The sequence below is a fragment of the Heteronotia binoei genome, chromosome 2, assembly GCF_032191835.1.
Source record: "Heteronotia binoei isolate CCM8104 ecotype False Entrance Well chromosome 2, APGP_CSIRO_Hbin_v1, whole genome shotgun sequence".
Taxonomy (NCBI): Eukaryota; Metazoa; Chordata; class Lepidosauria; order Squamata; family Gekkonidae; genus Heteronotia; species Heteronotia binoei.
Window position 1 is genome coordinate 171,051,367 of NC_083224.1, and position 21,892 is coordinate 171,073,258.

General features: G+C 44.6%; 1 protein-coding gene across 1 annotated transcript in view; it reads left to right on the forward strand.

Moving 5' to 3' along the window:
• Positions 1-20,129, forward strand: part of DDR2 (discoidin domain receptor tyrosine kinase 2) — a 61,505-nt gene extending 41,376 nt beyond the window's left edge. The window contains exons 10-17 of the mRNA XM_060232442.1: positions 1,902-2,032; positions 2,759-2,969; positions 6,504-6,727; positions 9,590-9,717; positions 11,762-11,953; positions 13,830-14,064; positions 18,600-18,749; positions 19,545-20,129. Of these exons, the coding sequence (XP_060088425.1) occupies positions 1,902-2,032; positions 2,759-2,969; positions 6,504-6,727; positions 9,590-9,717; positions 11,762-11,953; positions 13,830-14,064; positions 18,600-18,749; positions 19,545-19,679 (1,406 nt within the window). The 3' untranslated portion in view covers positions 19,680-20,129. The remainder of the gene's footprint in view (positions 1-1,901; positions 2,033-2,758; positions 2,970-6,503; positions 6,728-9,589; positions 9,718-11,761; positions 11,954-13,829; positions 14,065-18,599; positions 18,750-19,544) is intronic.
• Positions 20,130-21,892: the final 1,763 nt, after the last annotated feature.

The window sequence follows — 21,892 nt, forward strand, 5'->3', positions numbered from 1 at the left end:
AGTTCAACATGAACCAGCCAAAATTAATCACAAACTTATGTTCATGAGCCAGTTCATGCCCATTGTTAGCTGCTAGCCAATTTCATTTCCTGTGTCTGAGTGTGCCCTTTAAGTATCTTGAGGTTTGTAAGCTGGAGTGTGGCAAGCAGAATGCAACATGTGACTCTCTTGAGTTTAAATAATCACTGGGAGCTTGGGGCATAGAACCTCCCCATAGCCATTTGGTTTGGCCATGTCCTGAACATCTATCTTATTATCTAGAATTGAAGTTTCTTTCTTTCTTTCTTTCTTTCTTTCTTTCTTTCTTTCTTTCTTTCTTTCTTTCTTTCTTTCTTTCTTTCTTTCTTTCTTTCTTTCTTTCTTTCTTTCTTTCTTTCTTTCTTTCTTTCTCTCTTTCTCTCTTTCTCTCTTTCTCTCTCTTTCTCTCTTTCTCTCTTTCTCTCTTTCTCTCTTTCTCTCTTTCTCTCTTTCTCTCTTTCTCTCTTTCTCTCTTTCTCTCTTTCTCTCTTTCTCTCTCTCTCTCTCCCTCCCTGGGTTTTTTTTTTGTAGCATATTAGGCCACACACCCCTGATGTAGCCAGTAGGCCCTGTAAGTTCTTGGAGGACTGGCTACATCAGGGGTGTGTGGCCTGATATGCAAAGGAGTTCCTGCTACAAAAGAAGCCCTGTTTATTTTGCTGCCAAGTTACAGCTGACTTATGGCAACCTATAAGATTTTCAAAGCAAGAGACATTAAGAGGTGGTTTGCCATTGCCTACCTCTGTTTCACAGCCTTGGTATTCCTTGGAGGTCTCCCATCCAAATTCTACCAAGGCTGCCCTTTCTTAGCTTCCCAGATCTGATGAGAGTGGGCTAGACAGTCTAATAAGCCCCTGTAATATTCAACAGTACGATAAGTGGCTGTTGTCCTCATGCAGTCACATTTCAGAATCCACATAACAATACACAATTGAAGTTGTGGCACAACTAGAGGAAGATAGCACCATCCTATTGATCATATTTTATAAACAGAACACTGGGGAAATGCTGTATTCCTGCTGCGGAAATATTACCATAGGAACAAGAGCTAGATGTTGTGCACTAGTATACATTTGTTGTGTGGTAACTGGTTGTCTGGAGAGGCATTAAAAATGGACTGAGAGGTGGAATCCAGGATGAAAGAGTTTCATTTGTGTGTGCATGTTTCCAATTTAAATTTTATTGAATTTTTAAAACTTAACTGACATAACAAACACAAGGGGTTTCATTCCAAGCATTGCAAACAATTAGTGTGTGAGAGCAACGGATGTATCCATAAACCAACATACAAACAAAGCTGATGATCCTTAGTCTAATACCAGTGTTTAAAATACTGGGGGATAGAATAAACACATGATAAGGGATATAATGGACACTTTTATGTAAACAACCATATATTATAATCTGGTCGATTTGGTAGAACATTGTTGGATTTAAGATAAACAATAACTGGATCCCAATAGTATTGCATATAGATAGTTGTCGATAATAAAAAGTCTCCTAAAAAGAATACATTTAGAGTAATTTGAAGCATAATGAAAGTTTCCCAAATTCTATCGTACCATGTTTTGAGTGTAAGTTTAGCTGAATCTTTCCAGCAGGAGGCAATGGTAAGTCTGGCAGCTGCTATTAGCTGGGAAAGAAAATCTCTTGGATATTAGCATCGAAATATCTAAAAGCAGAAATTCAGGACTGAAAGGGAGGTTCACCCCTGTCCACTCAACAATTTGAATACAATTTTTTTGACCAAAAAGACTCCAATTTTTTTTTTACTTGCCTGTGCATGTTCAACAGCTGCTGGCTTAGAGCTGCGCTTTTCCTTCATTCACCTCAACGAAGCTTATGGTTTCGTGGCTGTCTTTTGCTCTTCCTACTTTTAACAGATCCAACCCTAAAAGTGGATGACAGCAACACCCGCATCTTGATTGGCTGCCTGGTTGCCATCATTTTTATCCTGGTGGCCATCATTGTTATCATCCTCTGGAGGCAGTTTTGGCAAAAGATGCTGGAAAAGGTAAGTCTCTGATGAAGGGCACTCTTGTGTTACCAACACAAAGTGAAACCAACACGTTTGCCAAAGCTAATTGCTTGGTCACTGACAGGAGCTTGTCATGCCTAAACTGTCTTTATTGAAACTGACTGATGCAATTATCTTCAACCCATAAGGCTCCTGCATTGTGAGCCCTACTTTTTGCTCTTTTGTGGAAGGACCTGCTTCAGTGTAGTGAGAGCAAGGGTGCTAGCTTCCTTTCTCTCTCTGCATGTACACAGAGGGTTTTTTACATTGTTTGATCCAGAGTTTTACAGTCTTCAGATCGCCTGCCACTGTTCCGCTTTAATTATTTTCCTTTTAAATTTAAGCGTTTTAGTTAGGGGGGTGGTGTGTTTCCTATGCAGCGATAGAGAGTTGGAAACTGCCAGTGTAAGGACACCCAGAGAGAAGCAACATGAAGGTGAGGTGAGGTTACTCAGTGATGGAGAGGATTCATAGGTTTTGTAGAATCATACGAGTTGGAAGGTACCCAACCCCCTGTACAATTCAAATTGGCCCCTATGCACTTGAAAAGTGAAGTTGCAACCAGGAGCTTCCAGAATGTGTCTCCTTGAACAGAACATGTAATTTAGGCCTTCAGCCACAGAGTTACCCTCAGACATAAACTACTTAGCCCAAGCTACCTCAAAAAGCTGAAGTTTTTCCTACTCAAATGTGTCAGAAAAAAATAACTTTCCTATCTCACAGGCTTCTCGCCGGATGCTGGATGATGAAATGACTGTCAGCCTCTCTCTGCCCAGTGAGTTCAGCATGTTCAACCACAACCGCTCCACCTCATCAAGTGAGCGAGAGTCCAACTCCACATATGACCGTATATTCCCCTTGGGTCCAGACTACCAGGAGCCCTCTCGGCTGATCCGCAAGCTGCCTGAATTCACCCCAGGGGAAGATGAGGCAGGTCAGAACACCCAGTATTTGGGAAGATAATCAGTTCTCACAACCACATCTACATCTCCTTGTGAATGATTAGTAATCCTGGGGTACCAACCCATGAAATAAATTCAGCTTCTGTCTGTTCTTTTACCAGCTCATGGAATGAATCAGATTGCCATGACCTGAGCATCAGCAATCCATAATAAGAGTTGGAGCGTTTAACTCCTCCCTTTTTCATCTTAATATAAACAACCCGATAAACTCTGCTTACCCATGAAATGCTCTTGTTGTTTTTGGACGAGAAATATCTCCTCTCAGCCTACCCTAGACCACAAAGTATGCTGCTCTGAACTCATATTGCACTGCGAGCTGTTATGGATATGGAGTTCACAGTTCCATAGAGAAGCACCGTAGCCCATGAATAACCCAAGATAATTGGCAAGGGAGAATGGCTGAAATCTTTCAGTTCCTTGTTTACGTAGAGTAGGTTAGCGAATTTAAGAAAATAACTATGAACTATAACAAACCTGGGAGAATAATCTTTGAAGCCATATAAAAAAAAAAACACCAGTACTTGTTGGGTTGAAATGGGGATGTAGGTAGAAGGATATCTGTATCCCCATTCCAGACCGGAAATTCTGCAAATACGGTACTTGTCTTTAAATTGAAACAATGATTCTGTGTGTAAGTGCCATCAAATGGCAGCCAGTTTATGACAATCCCATAAGGTTTTCAAGACAAGAAATGAACGGAGGTGGTTTGCCATTGGCTGCCTTTACATAGTGACCCTGGAGTTCCTTGGAGGTCTCCCATATAAATACTAAGCAGCTCTGATTCTACTCAGCTTTTGAGATCTGATGAGATTGGGCTAGCCTTGGCCAGAAATTTAGGCCTTTACACTCTTTTTAACACAGGGCACTCCTTTTATAATAAATTCCAGAGGGGTAGCCATGTGAGTATTGTTGCGTTATAAAGTGTTACGGATTGATTGTCACAGAATCTTTAATGCATTAGAGTCCGCTTCACTGCTTCATCAGATGCATGAGTTTGTTTTCAGTGAGCAGACATTCCTGTGCATGGATGTAGAAGGGAAAAATTGTAAACAGCAGGGTCTAGAGATCATAAAATGCACAGTTATAGGCTTTACAATACAATGTTTGACAAAGATGTATTTAAGATATTCTGTTTTTGTTTTAGTAACTGGTTGCTAATGAATTTTTTCTGCCAGTGGAGTCAGTGCATCTCAATAGTGCTGTTATAGAACTGAAGTGCTATATCGGTTTAGTGCTACAGTGCTCTACTTAGAATGTTAAAAAAAGTCTGAGAGTTGAAAAAGGATGGGGGGAAAAGCAGCAGTGTTTGAAATGACCGTAGGACTTCAGAGACGGCTCGTTAATGGAAGGAAATTCACCGTATGGAACGCCCATCCCTGTATTGATTTACTCAAAATTGAGCCAACAACGAATAACATCCAGTTTAGAATGGTAATGTGAAAAGGGCCATAGTGCCCAGGGCTATTTTGTAGCAGGAACTCCTTTGCATATTAGGCCACACCTCCCTGATGTAGCCAGTCCTCCTGGAGTTTACTGTAGGCCCTGTACTAAGAGCCCTGTAAGTTCTTGAAGGACTGGCTATATCAGGGGGTGTGGCCTAATATGCAAAGGAGTTCCTGCTACAAAAAAAAGCCCTGATAGCGACCATTCAGACTGGTAGTAATAGGTGATAATTGAGGGCCAAACTGTGTATGACAAATACGGCACTGTTTTTCCATACCAAAAAGACACCAAGGGAGTAATCTGCCCCATTTTGGAGTTGCACATGCAGTCCAAAGTGGGGCAAATTACTCCCCCTGTGCCATTTCAGCATAGGAAAATGGCTCGGGGAGAAGAAGATGATGATATTGGATTTATATCCCGCCCTCCTGTCTGAATCTCAGAGTTTCAGAGCTGCTCACAATCTCCTTTACCTTGCTCCCTCACAACAGACACCCTGTGAGATGGGTGGGGCTGAGAGGGCTCTCACAGCAGCTGCCCTTTCAAGGACAACCTCTGCCAGAGCTATGTCTGACTCAAGGCCATTCCAGCAGCTGTAAGTGGCGGAGTGGGGAATCAAACCCGGTTCTCCCAGATAAGAGTCCACGTACTTAACCACTATACCAAACTGGCTCTCTTTCCCCCATGCTGTCATCCTGAGTTGACTTGGGCCCTTGTGGACTTGAAGAATTCCTTTCCCTGCAGCTGCTTTGTGACTGTGGGGAAAGCACATGTGGTCATGGGAACCTGACCTCAACTCACCAAAATTCATACACTGTAGCCCACAGTCTTAAGACAGATTTTTTGTTGTTGTTGAGTCGAGTCACAGCTGACTTATGTAGGGTTTTCAAGGCAAGAGACGAACAGAGGAGATTTGCTTTTGCCTGTTTCTGCATCGTGACCCTGGACTTCCTTGGTGGTCTCCCATCCGAACACTAACCAGGGCCAACCTTGTTTAGCTTCTGAGGACTGATGAAATCGGTCTAGTGTGTGTGGGCTATCCGGGTCAGGGAAGTTTTATTTTAACAAAAAACAGATGCCAAGTACATCATCCGGACTGGTGGGATAGCATTCTTGAAAATGGACAGTAAAAGACTGAGTGGGTGACTTACTCAGGAGAAAAGGGTTCATCAACAATTGGAATAGAAGCTGTTGATTCACTGGGAGCACAGAAAAAATTCTGAATATGGTGCTGGCATAATATTTAGTTTTATGAAAATCACAGCTTTCAAGATTTTTTTAAAAGAAACAAAAACACGAACCCTTATTGCAAAGATATGTTTGAAAGGATAAAGATCATGCCTGAGGAATCTTAGTAATCGGAGGGATGTCTGAATATGGGTCTCCTGTTTCAGTAACATTAAATTTGAGTCAGGTTAGGGGGTCCTCACCTCAGTGGAGGAGGTAAATCTGCTGCAGAGCACAACACTGCACTAGGAGGTGCTTCAGCCTTCCCTCCCTTCCACTCTATGCCACTTTTGACAGGAAAAAAAAATGGCCACGGAGGAAGTTGTTTGTCTCCTTAAAGCTGTTCAAAAGCAGGGGCTTCAGTCCCTCTATAGCTTCATGAACCTCTAGAAAACCAGTAGAAGCAAAATAAAAAACACAGAACTAGAAAATATATTTTACATAATTTATGTAACCAAGGCTTTTTTGTAGCAAGAACTCCTTTTCGTATTAGGCCACATGCCCCTGATGTAGCCAGTCCTCCTGGAGCTTACAGTAGGCCCCGTACTAGGAGCCCCGTAAGCTCCAGGAGGATTGGCTACATCAGGGGTGTGTGGCCTAATATGCAAATGAGTTCCTACTACCAAAAAAGCCCTGAATGTAACAGAACTCTGCATTTCTGGGCTGAAAATAAGTGCAAAGTGCATACAATCCTGGCTATTGTTTATGCTGTATGGTGGCCCACAGTGGCTTTAGCAAATGCTGACACTTCACTGCTGGGTTCTCCCTACAGCTCCCAGGCAACCCTTTTCCCAAGGTGCTGTGCTGAGATCGTCTCCTTATTGTTTTTTTCTTCCCAGGTTGCAGTGGTGCCACCAAACCTGCCCAGGCAAGTGGAGCTGAAGGCGTCCCTCACTATGCAGAGGCAGACATTGTCAATTTACAGGGAGTGACCGGCAGCAACACTTATTCTGTCCCTGCTCTCACTATGGACTTGCTGTCTGGCAAAGATGTGGCTATGGCTGAATTTCCCAGGAAGCTGTTAACTTTCAAGGAGAAGCTGGGAGAAGGCCAGTTTGGAGAGGTAAGCACTCATTGCTCGCTCCTTCCAGAACACATGAAGTTGCTGAGCCACATATTTGAGTGAGATTTGTAGTCTGTCTGTGGCAGAATTTTGGGATTAAGGGAGACTTGGTCATTTATGTATAAGATGTATTGAATAAACGTTAGCAAAAGCAGACTTTGCTTTTTTCCCATTAAGCATTGCAGCATGGCTACCGTAGTCTTTCCCACACAGGGAAACAGTACCTGACTGTTTCCCACCTGTAGCTTGCTTTCCTTAAGTTCTGTGTGCTGTCTAGAGGCTTTTCACCTGTCTGATAACCTTCAGGTGCCCTCTCCCACTACTCCGTTGCTCTCAGCTATCGCGGTCGTAGGCCCCAGAAGCTGAGAGTGGTGGAACTGCACCCCAGTTTGTGCTCTCCTCCAAGCTCAGCTTCCTAACTGGGCTTGGAGGAGAGCAGCGTTGCTCTGACGCTGCCGCCCCTACAAAGGAAGACAGCCTCAGAGCAAGACAGGCAGTCCCGTGGCCCCTTTCCCCCACCCAGCAGCTGGGCAGAGGAAGGAGGAACCACAGCATCGCTCTGACGCTGCCTCCCCTGCAAAGGGAGACAGCCTCAGAGCAAGGCAGGTGTCACGTTCTCAGTGTGCAGGCAGGCAGGAGTCCAAAGCCAGTCCAAGGTCAAAGTCCAGGAAGTCAAGCAGGAGCCAAGTCACCAATGCAGAATCACAAACCGGAATCAGAAGTCAATGTCCAAAAGCCAAAAGGTCAGGGTGCCAAGGAAATCAAGCAGGTCAGGATCAGGAATCAGGAAGGAACGTGGATGCAAGCCAGAGAATAGACTTGTTGCTTCCACAAGGATACCAGGTCCTGGGTGGGAGCTATATGGCAGTCTCAATCAGCCTGCTTCCTGGGTGGCAGTGACTCTGCTAGAACTCAGGGCTGAGAGATCTGAAGCATCAGCGTGCCTCATGTCTTTGCTCTGAAAGTTCTTTCTGGAACCTGCTTCGAACTCTTGAGATGGGAGGAGAAGAGCTTGGAGGAGATTAATTGTCAACAGCTGACACTGGTGCCTGGAGAGTGATTGATGGGCCAGCTGCTGTTTGTTCATCTGAGGAACTGGCTGGCAACTCTTCCAGGTCTGTTAACCCTTCCAGCTCCTCCTTGTTAGGGCTCATGACAGCAGGCAGTCCCACGGCCCCTTTCCCCCACCCAGCAACAGGGCAGAGGAAGGAGGAAGCACAGCATCGCTCTGAAGCTGCCTCCCCTGCAAAGGGAGATGGCCTCAGAGTAAGGTAGGTAGTCCTGCAGCCCCTTTCCCTTACCCAGCAGTTGGGCAGAGGAAAGAAGAAGTGCGACGTCACTCAGACTCCCTAATTTGGGGGGGGGGGGGGCGCAGCTGTGTGGGTGGCTTGGGGCGGCAAAAACCCCAACACTGCCCCTGCCTGTTAGTGGGCAAAGTTGATGATTGAGGTACCATCAAGGGAAAGGGTCTGGCTACTGGTGAGCTTATGAGATTTCCATGGGATGTTTGATATGAGAGCCAGTTTGGTGTAGTGGTTAAGTGCACAGACTTATCTAGGAGAACTGAGTCTGATGGAGACTGATACACAATGGAGATACTTACTTTAAAAAAATGAAAGCTGGGAATTCACAAAATTGTGTACACTTATTGTTCTAATGTATATTGACATAACCATATAAAATTGTGATTTAAAAAAAACCAAAGCCACTGTGTGGACTGTCTGGGGAAATGACTGCTTTGCAGGCAAGAAAATCCTAATTTTCCCACCCACACAGCAGCCATCCAGGCTTTAGAGCAATCTTTCCCAAAACTTCACAGCTAAGCAGGTTTGAGGAAGATTGAAGAACAGCTGAAGAAACCCTGTGAGATATACAAAAGGATCATAAAGCTAGGCAGAAGCTGGGGGGTGGGGAGGAGACAGCTTCCCAAACGCATGATTTCTATGGAAATAGCCCTAAATAAATAAATAAAGTTATTTGCGAATGTACAAATCAGACACGTTGGAAGCAAATAGGTGCTCCTAGAGCCAGAAGCAAATCCACTAACCATAGATCATGACTTGGATCCTGTGGGAAATCTTTGCTGGTAGAGAAAATATTTTCATCAGTGGAACAGAACTTTCTTGTCCCCTCCCCACCCCCTGCTGATATCAAAAATGCTATTCCTGGGGGACAGGGAAACCTAGGGACATCATGAAGAAGTCAAAGGTCTTTGTATAGTCTTGAGTATGGGATCCAAGCCCATATTCCCAAGAAAAGCCTCTGCTCCCTAAGATGCTTCTCCCCCAACCAATTGTGGCTGTCTTTGAATTCCTGTCATCTGCTTCCCCAAATCAAACTATAAAGCTTAAACTTCTCCTTCCCACCAGCTGGAGGACATTACTTTCACGCACTCTTATGAGTACTGACGTTCCAAGGCTAGAGAGTGCTTCCTCCATAGGAGCATTAACATTTTTGTGTTTAACTCTCGACCCACATTAGACTAGACGATAGGGAAACTAATAGTGAATGCTAATTTTTTTTTTTAAAAAAAACGTCTGCACAAATACATTTATCCAGGTGGATCTAGACCTTGAGCTTGCTGTTGGTCTGGTTTGCTGGGTGGTTTCGATGTGTCTCTTTTTCATCTTGTGGGATGTAATACTGTTGTGTCTGGGAAGCTTCCCATAGCTGATAAAGGGATTCTGGCAGAATGACAACAGACAACCAGAAGATTCAAATATCCGTTTGCACAGAACTTCACAAGCAACCCTGACCCTGAAAATGGATGCACATTAAATGTATTTTCCAAACAGAATGAAAAGTGGATGGGGAAGACTTCTCTAGGTCAGTCTAATCTTGCTTGTCCAAATTCTCCCCTAGGTCCACCTGTGCGAAGTGGAAGGGATGGAGAAGTTTGCGGACAAGGATTTTGTTCTGGATGGCAACGCTGGTCAGTCTGTCCTGGTGGCTGTGAAAATGCTGCGAGCGGATGCCAACAAGAATGCCAGGTGCTTAGGAAAATATTTATATCGTTTAGTACCTTTTTATCTAGCCCTGACCTGGATAGCCCAGGCTAACCAGATCTCAGAAGCTAAGCAGCATTGGCCCTGACTAGTATTTGGATGGGCAAGGCTCTTTTTCTAGCAGGAGCTCCTCTGCATATTAGGCCATGCCCCCCTGATGTAGCCAGTCTTCCTGGAGCTTACAGTAGGCCCTGTACTAAGAGCCCTCTAAGCTCTTGGAGGATTGGCTACATCAGGGAGGCAGGGCCTAATATGCAGAGGAGCTCCTGCTAGAAAAAGAGCCCTGGATAGGAGACTTCCAAGGAATAGCAGGGTCATGATGTGGAGGCAGGCAATGGCAAACCACCTCTGAACGTCACTTGACTTGAAAGCCCTACGAGGTTGCCATATGTTAGCTGTGACTGGATGGCCCTTTCCACCACCACCACCATTTTATCTGCCAGTTCTCCAGGGAGCTCAAGGTGGCATACCTCATTCCCTGCTTTTCTGGTTTATTCTCACAACAGACCTGTGAAGTAGGTGAGGCTGGAAAAGAGTGACTGGCCCCAACGTTACCCAGTGAGCTTCAGGACCGAGAGTGGATTTGAGCTTAACTTTCTAGATCCTAATTGAACATATGAAGCTGCCTTATACTGAACCAGACCTTTGGTCCATCAAAGTCAGTATTGTCTTCTCAGACTGGCAGCGGCTCTCCAGGGTCTCAAGCTGAGGTCTTTCACACCTATTTGCCTGGACCCTTTTTTGGAGATGCCAGGGATTGAACCTGGGACCTTCTGCTTCCCAAGCAGATGCTCTACCACTGAGCCACCGTCCCTCCCCTAATTTGACATTCTCAGGGCTTTTTTGGTAGAAAAAGCCCACCAGGGACTCATTTGCCTATTAGGCCACACCCCTGATGTCACCATTGTTTCATATGGAGCTTTTTTGTAGAAAATGCCCAGCAAGAACTCGCTTGCATATTAGGCCACACCCCCAACACCAAACCAGCAGGAACTGTGTTCCTGCTCAAAAAAACCCCTGGACATTCTAACTGCTGTGCTACACTGGCTCCTGACATGCTGCATGTGCAGCGTCCTTAAGAGCAGTTACAGCAGGTTTTCTACCCACAATATGAATCCTCAGCTTTTAAAATCATTTTAACAGTCTGCTTTTAGCTTGAACGCTGCTTTATGAGCCTGTTTTTAAAGCTGTTTTATGCTGTTTTTATTGTCTTGCTGAGTTTGTAAATTGTTAATGACTTATATGATTTAGGTTTTACTTTGTAAGCTGCCGCCAGCAGCTTCTCTGGAAAAGTGGCAAAGATATATGTATGGGGTGTGGGCAGGATTGCCAGCTCTGGTTTGGGAAATACATGGACAAACTGAGGATGAAGCCTGGAGAGGGTGGAATTGGGGGAGGGGAGTGACATCAGCCGGGTATAATGCCATAGAAAAGGGGTGGCCAAACTTGCTTAACCTAAGAGCCACACAGAATAAACATCAGATGTTTGAGAGCAGGGAGGGAGGGGAGGAAGAAAGGAAGGAAAATAGATGGGGATGGAGGGAGAGGTGGTAAGAAAACAACTTTAACTTTAAATGCATTCCCCAAGCTGCAGGCTGGCTTGGCTTGGAGAAGTGATTTAAAGAGACAAATGCTTTCTCCAAGCCACCCACAGGGCAGTGGGGACTTCAAGAGCCACACGATATGTGTTAAAGAGCCACATATGGTTCCTGAGCCACAGTTTGGCCACCCCTGCCATAGAATAAAGTCCACCCTCCAAAGCAACCATTTGCTCTAGAGGAACTGATCTTGGGTTGCCTGAAGATCCACTGGAATAGCGGGAGATCTCCACCCACCACTAGAGACAGTGAATCCCAAGATGCGTGTCAGGGCTACCATTTAGATTTGCTGCCTCAGGTGTGCCAAAATCTCTTGAGGTAGCCCTGAGCAAAATGTGGTGACTCTTTGTCAGAGTTGCCTAGCTCAAGGATGACTGCCCATTTCAAGGAACATTTTCTCCACTAAAACTCCCCTTCTTTGTTTTTCAAAGGAATGACTTTCTCAAGGAGATTAAAATCATGTCCAGGCTGAAGGACCCCAACATCATCCGGCTGTTGGCTGTGTGCATTGCTGATGACCCTCTCTGCATGATCACGGAGTACATGGAGAACGGGGACCTCAATCAGTTCTTGTCTCGCCAAGAGCCCCAGAGCTTGTCAGAGAGCTCCATCTCTTCCGTCAGGTAGCCAATAAAAGTTCTGCAAATGCTGCTCTATATGATGCCTTCTCCATGCGGAGCTGCCCTTTTTGTGCTATCTACTGCATATTCTGGTCACAAAGATCTATGCTCCAGGTGAATGTATGTGTATGTTGCGCAGTTTTACAGAAAGGACTAAAGGCTTCATAGAAGGATGCTGAAGACTTCACAGAAAAGGATGGTATGGGAGACAGAGTGAGATGATCCCATGAAAGTGTATTGTGAGGGAGTCCTAGGCAAAAAGATAACAATGGGAAATCAGGAGAGTCATTTCAGAGAGTAGGGTGCTTTCAGGAAAGTATTTAGGGTTGCCAGGTCCATTTGAGATGCCAGGGAGGGGTTGGGGGGGGATGTTTCAGGCGTTGGAAGCATTGTTCCAAACATGATGACATCACCAGAAGTGATGTTACACACTGTGTACATCACCTGGAAGTGACATAGGAACATTGGGGGTGATGCTCTGGTTTTTGAGCAAAGCTCTATGATAAAATTACCCTCAAACCATAGAGTTTTGCCCAAAAACCAGAGTGTCGTCCCCCCCCCCCATCCCCAGCAAAGCCCATGTCACTTCAGGGTGATGTAGACATGTTGTACAACATTGCTGTTGGGAGGGATTTCCCACAAAACTGGGGGATCCCCACCCCCAACTGGAGAATGGCAAGCCTAACAGTATTGGAGTTCCATTTGTTCTGCTGTTTTAATGGTCTTCTTTTTGTACCGCTTTATAAACATTATTCAGGCTGCTGAATGTTGTTTTATGCTGTTTTATGTCCATAAAACACCAGATATCTCCCTTGTACAATGAAAACAATGTACTTAATATCACCAACACAAAAAAAATCTACAGGACACTAGTAATACTTATGAGAAAAAATCAAAATGTTGTAACACACACACTGTTGCCAATAAGTACAATAACCAGAAAAAAAAATATAAACCAAACTACCAAGTTCCATTACAGTTCCAGGCTTCCAAGGAATATGTAAAGACTTGTTCAACACTCAAAAGTGATATGAATATAAATTCTCCAAATGTGCATAAAGTAGGTTCTTAACAGTATTTCAATCATTATATTTTCCATTTCAATAAATATCTTTGTCAAGAGATGCACATATAAATAACTTAAGCCTTTACTCTAAGGCTCTCAAAATAATGTGTCAACTTCAAAAATATTTATTTTAATATTTCTTATCTCTGGAGCCTTGCAGCCTCTGTAATATTTATGACTCAGTGGTACATACTTCCTGCTGGCCCAAAACCTTTCCCAAAACTTCACAGCAAAAAAAGGTTTAGAAAAGATCAGCGAAAAGGCTGGGGAAACGCTGGAAAGTATATGAATGCACCAAAATAAAGAGAAATGGGGCAACCCCCTCCCCCAACTTCTCAACAGCACTGAATCCTAGGTAAAGGGAAATAAGAACAAAATGTACTGTAAGGCCATGGAGGACTTTAGGACTTGGTTGGTTTTTTTTAAAGGCACCTGGTCTTTTTTGACCACTGTGTGAGAGTGCTGACTGGATGGGCCATTGGCCTGATCCAACATGGCTTCTCTTATGTTCTTAATCATAGAACTAGAAGTTAGCCAAAAGTCATCTGGTGTTCCCCAGGGCAGGATCCCTGTCCCAGGGTGTTTAAAAATTGGCAATTGAACCTTAAAAACAAGCCACACACACCTCCCTACAGATTAATTTGCAGAAGTAGGACCACAGTTGTTCTTACTCTTCCTGCCGAGTTGTTCTGTTCTTCTGTGAGTTTGTCATGTACTGCCTTGCCTGAAAGGGACGTGTTGTTCTGCTGTCTGACGATATGCTAACTCAGCCGTTGGCTTGATTTCTCCTTTGGCTCTTCTTGTCATCTAAAGCTATGCTGATCTGAAGTTCATGGCTACACAGATTGCTTCTGGCATGAAGTATTTGTCCTCCCTGAATTTTGTGCACCGAGACTTGGCCACGCGCAACTGCCTAGTGGGGAAGAATTACACCATCAAGATAGCTGACTTTGGAATGAGCCGGAACCTCTACAGTGGCGACTACTATAGGATCCAGGGCCGAGCAGTGCTCCCCATTCGCTGGATGTCGTGGGAGAGCATCCTTTTGGTAATCTTCTTGCATCCTGTGCTTCCCCCAGGGACTATTGAAGCCAAAACATATTCTTCTGTCTCAATAATTAGAGCCAGTTCATATGTTAGAAAGTCCTTGGGCTTTCTGTCAGAGGTGCAGTGAGAGTTTTTGCGCTCCCCTGATGCACCCGGATTCAAGTGTGCATGCACACAAAAACTTATACCCAGAATTCAACTTTGTTGCTCTTAAAGGTGCCACTGGACTCAAACGTTGTTCTGCTGCTTCAGACCAACACGGCTGCCCAGTGCCCACCTGAATCTATGACCACAGGGTGCATGGAGTTCAGCTTCCCCCTCCACCGTGCCATTTTCATGTTCTAAAACAGCCCTTAGAAACTGCTGATTTCCTATGAAGATTATGGGTGTTTTTACACTGGCAGTTTGTGACTTATCACTGCATAGGAAACTCACCTTTTTCATTACCTACATATTTCCTAAAGAAATCAGTTCCTATTTTATTTTATACTGAGTAGGGGCTCTGTGTAGCTTTGTAGTCTTATTACAAGCATAGGATGCTCAAAGGAACTCTGCTGGTTCTGAGCCTAGTGCACTCTGCTAACTTTGGCAAGGGATCTGGCTTAACATACCTGCTCTCCCAACACACGGCCAGGAAAATTAGGACCATTAGATCATGTAACAGCAGGAACTCTAGCAGGCTCTGTAATCAATCCTTATTCCATCCCTGGCTTTGTTGAAGATGTAGCATGGTCTGTGCCTCACAACTGACTTCTGCCATGAACTTACTATGCCTGCGTCCACATGGTGATGATTCTCCATTTTGTGTTCATTGCTACTGCAAATGCAGAAGTATGTGCACTGGCAACAGAACATCCACACAGGCACTCTCTGTGCACTTTTCTCTATCTACCACCATTTCCCCTACATTTCCCCTACTGTGCCACCAGAGGGCTTTTGGAGGGTTTTTTTTTATATTATATGGCACTACGTGCACTGCTCACTGTACACCATTTCATTGTCTGATGAAGTATGCATGCATACAAAAGCTTATAGCCTGAATAAAACTTTGTTGGTCTTAAAGATGCTATTAGACTAACTTTGGGTGTTTTCACACTGGCAGTTTGTGACTCTTTATCACCGCACTGGAAACTCACCTTTTACATTACCTAACGTTCTCACAACTGTCTTGCATCGTTGCTGCCCGAAGCATCTACATTTGTTTCAGTGAGATGAGTTTCCAAGCTGCTTCTGCAGTGTTTTTCTCCACACTACAGGCGTTTCAAACTTGTATTGTAGAAGTTTTCATGCGTTTTAAAAGACTCCTCCAAAAGCCGCCACAAGGTGCAGTAATTTGCATGAGAACTGACAGCACTTGAAATTTTTACATATCATCGCTTGCCTCATCTAGTAATTTAAATTTGTATTGTTTTTGCAGTGTTGACACGATTTCCAAGCAATCGTATACATTTAACTAAGCATTGCTTCCGGCTGCCCTCTGATCAGAGACACCCCCCCTCCCAAAATTGAAACACTTAAATGTAAAAGGAAAATAATTAAAGCGGAACAATGGCAGGCGATTTGAAGACTCTAAAACTCTGGATCAAACTGAATGTAAAAACACCCTATATGTCAGCATGCAAGATGCTGAATTTTCGCTGCAGAGCGAACTGTGAATCCCTGGTACAGTTTCAGGACATGAAAATAGGCTTGGGGGGGGCGGGGGAGAGTAGAAGGCTGAAGACTCTTCCACACATGCCTTGGTTGCAATCAGAACTGCACTCATGTGCCCCTGGGAGGCACAGGACTGCCATCAGATGCTGCAAAGCCATCAGAGTGGCTGTTTCAGAGAGGACTACTCTGAATAAATGGGAGTCCTCATGTTAGGGTTGCCAATCCCCAGGTGGGAACAGGGGATCCCCCGGTTTGGAGGTCCTCTCCCCGCTTCAGGGTCATCAGAAAGCAGGGGGAGGGGAGGGAAATGTCTGCTGGGAACTCTATTATTCCCTATAGAGATTTATTCCCATAGAAAATAATGGAGAATTGATCCGTGGGTATTTGGGGCTCTGGGGGGGGAACTGTGTTTTGAGGCAGAGGCACCACAGTTTCATAATAGTGTTCAGTGCCTCTCCACAAAATACCCTCCAAGTTTCAAAAAGATTGGACCAGGGGGTCCAATTCTATGAGCCCCAAAAGAAGGTGCCCCTATCCTTCATTATTTCCTATGGAAGGAAGGCATTTAAAAGGTCTGCGGTCCCTTTAAATGTGATGGCCAGAACTCCCTTTGGATTTCAATTGTGCTTGTCACACCCTTGCTCCTGGCTCCACCCCAATGTCTCCTGGCTCCACCCCCAAAGTCTCCTTGCTCCACCCCCAAAGTCCCCAGATATTTCTTGAATTGGACTTGGCAACCCTACCTCATGTATATCTGTTATTTTCAAGTAAAGGCAAATTATTTATTTATTTATTTATTACTTTTGACTTTTATCCCGCCCTCTCCGCAAGCGGACTCAGGGCAGCTAACAATCAGTTCAGTTCAAACATCTATAATTACAGTTTCAAAACAAATACAATTCAAACATTTTATAAACATTTTATGGTGCTGTTCAAGTACAATATAGGTGGGATCTTCCTTTTCTAACAGTGATCCCATAATGATCGTAATTCCTCAGCAGTGTAGGGTGGCAGTCCTCTCCTGGTTCAGGTGTTAAAGGCTTGTCGAAATAGTTCAGTCTTGCAGGCCCTGCGGAATTGGGAGAGATCCCGCAGGGCCCTTATGGCCTCCGGGAGGGCATTCCACATTTCTGGTGCTGCCACTGAGAACGCCCTGACCTGTGTAGAACACAGCCTGGCCTCCATTGGTCCAGGAATAAACAACAGATGTTGTGTCCCTGAACGCAGTGCTCTCTGTGGAACATGTGGAGAAAGGCGGTCCCGTAGATAGGCAGGCCCCTGATCATATAGGGCTCCTCTCAAGTAAATGGACTCCTCTCAAGTAAATAAAAGTCTCTGCACTCCAAGTTCTCAATAGTAGATATTTTACAGTTCATAAGTCTGATTATTCTCTATGTGGAAATAAAGTGCTTGTGCAAAGATAAGGCGCTATTCTCATAATATTTGCTGGACTCCTCCACCTCTGACGAAGCATGCTGGCTGAGATCTGAAGCCTGTGTTCAGTATCTTCCTTGGAGAGGGGTATAGGCAGTCTTACTGTTGTGTCTATAACAAAACAAAACAAAACAAAAAAACTTGCTAAGAGCATCCCAAAACTACACATGTTTTTTTACAAAAATTGTACAGATAAATTACGTGCCAAGCAATTCATCGCAATTCAAGTGCACAAGCACAAATCAATAGGAGCAAAGCATCTCAATTGGATCATACCCAACATGCCTTTTTACCTAGTGTGGCTCAACTTAATTCAAGGCAGCTGCTATGATTTTTTAAAGAGCCACATAGAGAATAATCAGTCATTCGTTTGTCTTCTTTAGTGAACTGTGGACTCTTTGGAGTTGTTATATTGTGGGCTTTTGAAATCACAGGTGTATACAATCTGTATATTTACAAAATAGACTCTGAAACATAAGTATTTATTAGTTATTTGGTTCATGGTTATACTTCTGTTGCTCACATCCACCTGGAGGTGGGCAACTCTAGTTAACATCCTTATATTTGCTGCAATTAAGTAAAAAATGACTGCAAAACAGCTACAGACGGGAAGCAGCATCTGGAAGCAAAATTTTTAAAAAAGCAAATGTTCTAACAATGCGTGGTGGAGATTTTTTGAGCCCTCCCCCCGACCGCTCATTTTGATATGAAAATGAAATGGGAGCACACTTAGTACAGCCGAGTCCTTACCCAACACAGGAACTACCACAACTCCCTAGTTCTATATCTGCATAAAGTACCATGGATTATCCCCATTTCAGTCACCGGTGCAAGTATACATTACATTTTATCCAGGCATGTCCCAGGAGTAGATGGAGAGGTGTATTCTGAAGTTCTCCACTTCCTAGGTACGTAAGAGTCAAATGGCATTCCTGAGTTAAACCCTTGAGAGAAAAGGATTCCAGCCTTGCCCATTCTTTAACACAGGGGTTCCAATAGGGTTGCCAGTCCCCAGTTGGGGGCAGGGGATCCTCTGGTTTGGAGACCCCCCCCACTTCAGGGTTATCCCTATGGAGACTCATTCCCATAGGGCAAGGGTGGGGAACATCTGTCCCGAGGCCTCGAGATCACTTGGTGTGGCCCTCGGGGATTGCTGGACCGAACCAAGCCATGTGGCAGTCTCCCTGGGGCCTGGTTGGCCAGAAAGGATCGTGGAGCCCAGCTGCGCTGTGCAGCAGCCTCTCCAGGGCCAGGCAGGGATCACAGGGCCCAGATGTACTGTGCGGCAGCCTCCCTGGGGCCTGGCTGGCCGGCCAGAATTGCTGCAGGGCCTGGAAAAGTTACTGTCACAGTTCAGTTTGCACTTGATTATCCCAGATAGTTACCTTCTTGGATGCCAGATGATTATGCTTGTGTTATTCTGAACTGCGCTCTTCCCTCTTTATCCAGGGGAAATTCACCACAGCAAGTGATGTGTGGGCATTTGGTGTGACACTCTGGGAGACCTTCACGTTTTGTCGTGAGCAGCCCTATTCCCAGCTTTCAGATGAGCAAGTCATTGAGAACACTGGAGAGTTCTTCAGGGATCAAGGGCGACAGGTACAAAACATTTGGGGAAGGGACGGGTTTTTTTGTAACAGGGAAAAAAAATGGAAAGGCTCCTAAGTGGTCCTCTGGTCCAAACCCACCTCCAGCCTCTGCTGGAACTATCTGCCCTTTTGTATAACCTGAAATTTGATACTTTGGAGGGCTAGGAAGTGGGTACCAGGAGGCACCAACACACACCATGTTGAAGGTCTCACTGGGAGCAAGTGTTAGGCATGTGCTACAAAGGCCTGGGTTCAGATCTTCTCAGCCATACAATTTTTGGAGTTTCTTAGAATAAATCATGCTTTCAGCATCATGAGTGACTTCATGGGATTGTTGTAAGGATAAAAAGGGGGTAGTGCCATGTAAAATACTCCCAAAGTTTTTGGAGGAATGATGGAGTGCTAATGTGATAAGCAATAATTTAAAAATTTAGTAGATGACCAAAAGCACTCTGTGCCAGGAAAAAAAAGGTGTTAATATCATGGTTACCTTCTGCTTCTGATGCCTTTTTGTGTAGTGAGAGCCAGTTTGGTGTAGTAGTAAAGTGTGCGGACTCTTATCTGGAAGAACCAGGTTTGATTCCCCACTCCTCCACTTACAGCTTACAGCTGTTGCTATTGCAGGAGTTGCTCTCTCAGCCCCACTCACCTCACAGGAGGTCTGTTGTGGGTGGAGAAAATATAGGAGTTTGTAAGCCGCTCTGAGTCTTTGATACAGAGAGAAGGGTGGGTATAACTCTGCAGTCGTCTTCTTCTTTGGAGAAGGAATTGGTTCTTCAATGTTTATCCTTTCCCCCTATTCCAGACGTACCTCCCACAGCCTGCGTTTTGCCCTGATCCTGTATATAAGCTAATGCTCAGCTGTTGGAGACGAGACACCAAAGACCGGCCTTCTTTCCAGGAAATCCATCGCCGTCTTGAAGAAGCAACCACTTCATAGTCAATGCCTCTCATTCCTACCCCAGATACTCTAGATCATCTCTCAAAGAAACCCCACACTTCAAGCTGAAGCAACTTCACCTGGACTTTCCATTGCTTTGAGAAGCAGAGCTGGGACTTTAATCAGCCACCGAAGCAAGAAGTTGGGATCTGACCAGGTCTGTCACACACTCTTCTTCGGGGTGGTGTGCATTAGACTGGCAAAGGTTGAAACAAATGTTTATTTATCTTGTACATGTTAGAGCTTCTGATTCATGAATGCATGTTTTTTCTGCAAAAGGAGGGAGAAATAATGAGGTATACTATTTTTTTTTCCTTGAGGAAACATTTTGAGATGCGTCCTGAAATTGGTAAGAGGCAAACATAATAGGGACGTGCCTACCTGGTATTTTATGTTCGGGGCTATATGTATGCTATAAACTCCTTTCATTTTTCTCTGTATCATTCCAATGTTAGTGTCTGTGTTGCCGAAGTGAGCACAACTCCTACCATTTTCCCCCTTCAAATCACAGCTGACTTATGGCAACCAGATAGGTTTTCAAGACAAGAGACATTCAGAGGTGTTTTGCCGTGGCCTGCCTCTGTATCATGACTCTGGGCTTGTGGGTGGTCTCCCATCCAAATACTACCCAGGATCAACCCCACTTAATTCTGAGATCTGACGGAATCAAGCTAGTGTGGGCTATCCAGGTCAAAGCATGAACCCATAGGAGCACAAGAAGTGCAGAATGAAATATCCAATGCAGAATGTACTGCCTTCACTTCTGTAGATTCTCAGCTTTTTTAAAAGACCAGGATTCTAGTCCTCAGGGCTGCAAAAATATGTCAGAAAGTGAGTTGACAATATATCCTAAACTCAGATGAGCAGCTAAGATTTCCAATAGTTGAAGGCAGAGCTTCAGTCCTCCCCGTAACTAGCAAACCCTGTACAAAATATACCAAAAAATAAGGAATATTGTGCAAATTGACTCTATTTGCACACTTTATACCAATCACAGAATTCAGCTTTACTTGTTGTAGGATTTGGGTTGCTTATGCAGAAGATTTTTTTTTAAAAGCTTGGTATATACATGACCCTGTTTGTGCCTTGTGCTACCTGAAATCCCCCATGTTCCCCAGGTCTGGAGTTCCTGAACTAGGTGCTCTCCCCATCTGATCCCGTGGGTCTCCTCCTGAGGCATGGAGGGGAAGGCCTAAGCTTCTCTCTGCGTGTTGTGGTCCCAGTCTGAATTGGACTCCCACTAAAGTTGCCAACCTCCAGGTGGCAGAATTACAACTGATCTTCAGAGTACAAAGATTAGTTGCTTTGGGGAAAACATCTCCTTTGCAGGATGGATTCTGTAGCATTACATTCTGTTGAAGTCCCTCCTGAATCTGCTTTTCCCAGATTTCACTCCCACATCTCCAGGAACTTCCCAATCTGGAACTGGCAACCCTAGCAACCCCATTCACCTGAGAATTAAGTTCTGAGCACAGGCACCCATCAACACATGGTCTTTGTGAAGTGCGAATTGACCCTTGGTTAAACAGAGAGAATGAATGTTAGGTTGATTGACAGCTGCGGGTTTCAAGCTTCAAAAATCAACCCCAGAGTATTGCTGTAGGATATTTGTCTGTGAATGTCTTAAGAAGTACAAAACTGGGATTTTAGGGGGCTTCAGGGATTTTTCTTTTTTTACTTGCCCCCAGGCTCTTGGCTAATGAGGCATCAAAGTATGGCAGGAGAGTGATTGGTTTCGCAAAGCAGAGCCAGTAGGAAAGGTCTTAAGATGTCTGAAGTAACCCTGCCCTGCCATGAGAGAAGGTGAAGTGTGTGCTTTCAAGAAGTCAGTTTGGGGTATCTTTAAAGGGAGACAGAGTTGTACATTGATTTTGACAGGTTAGGTAGTTCCTGTTTGTTTCGTGGAAACTTACAAAGGAGAACTTGCTGGGACTCTGGAAAAAAAGAAGTACTGACCAGGCAGGTTGTCATTTGGAAGCTGGAAGGTGTGCTGGAAGTACTCTAGGGCTAGACTACATGCGGTGGGGCAGCCGTGTTGGTCCATACACATGCCTCCTCTGTTCACGTATAGAGGTGGGATGGTGAACAAAGTTGAATGCTTTCTCCAGTCCTGACTTGGCACTGTTTTGCAATTTCATATGCTTATAGAGCAGAACTCAGAGCAAAATCTCTTTGTCCCTGTCCCATTTAATTTTGCACTTGAGCCTGGGAAA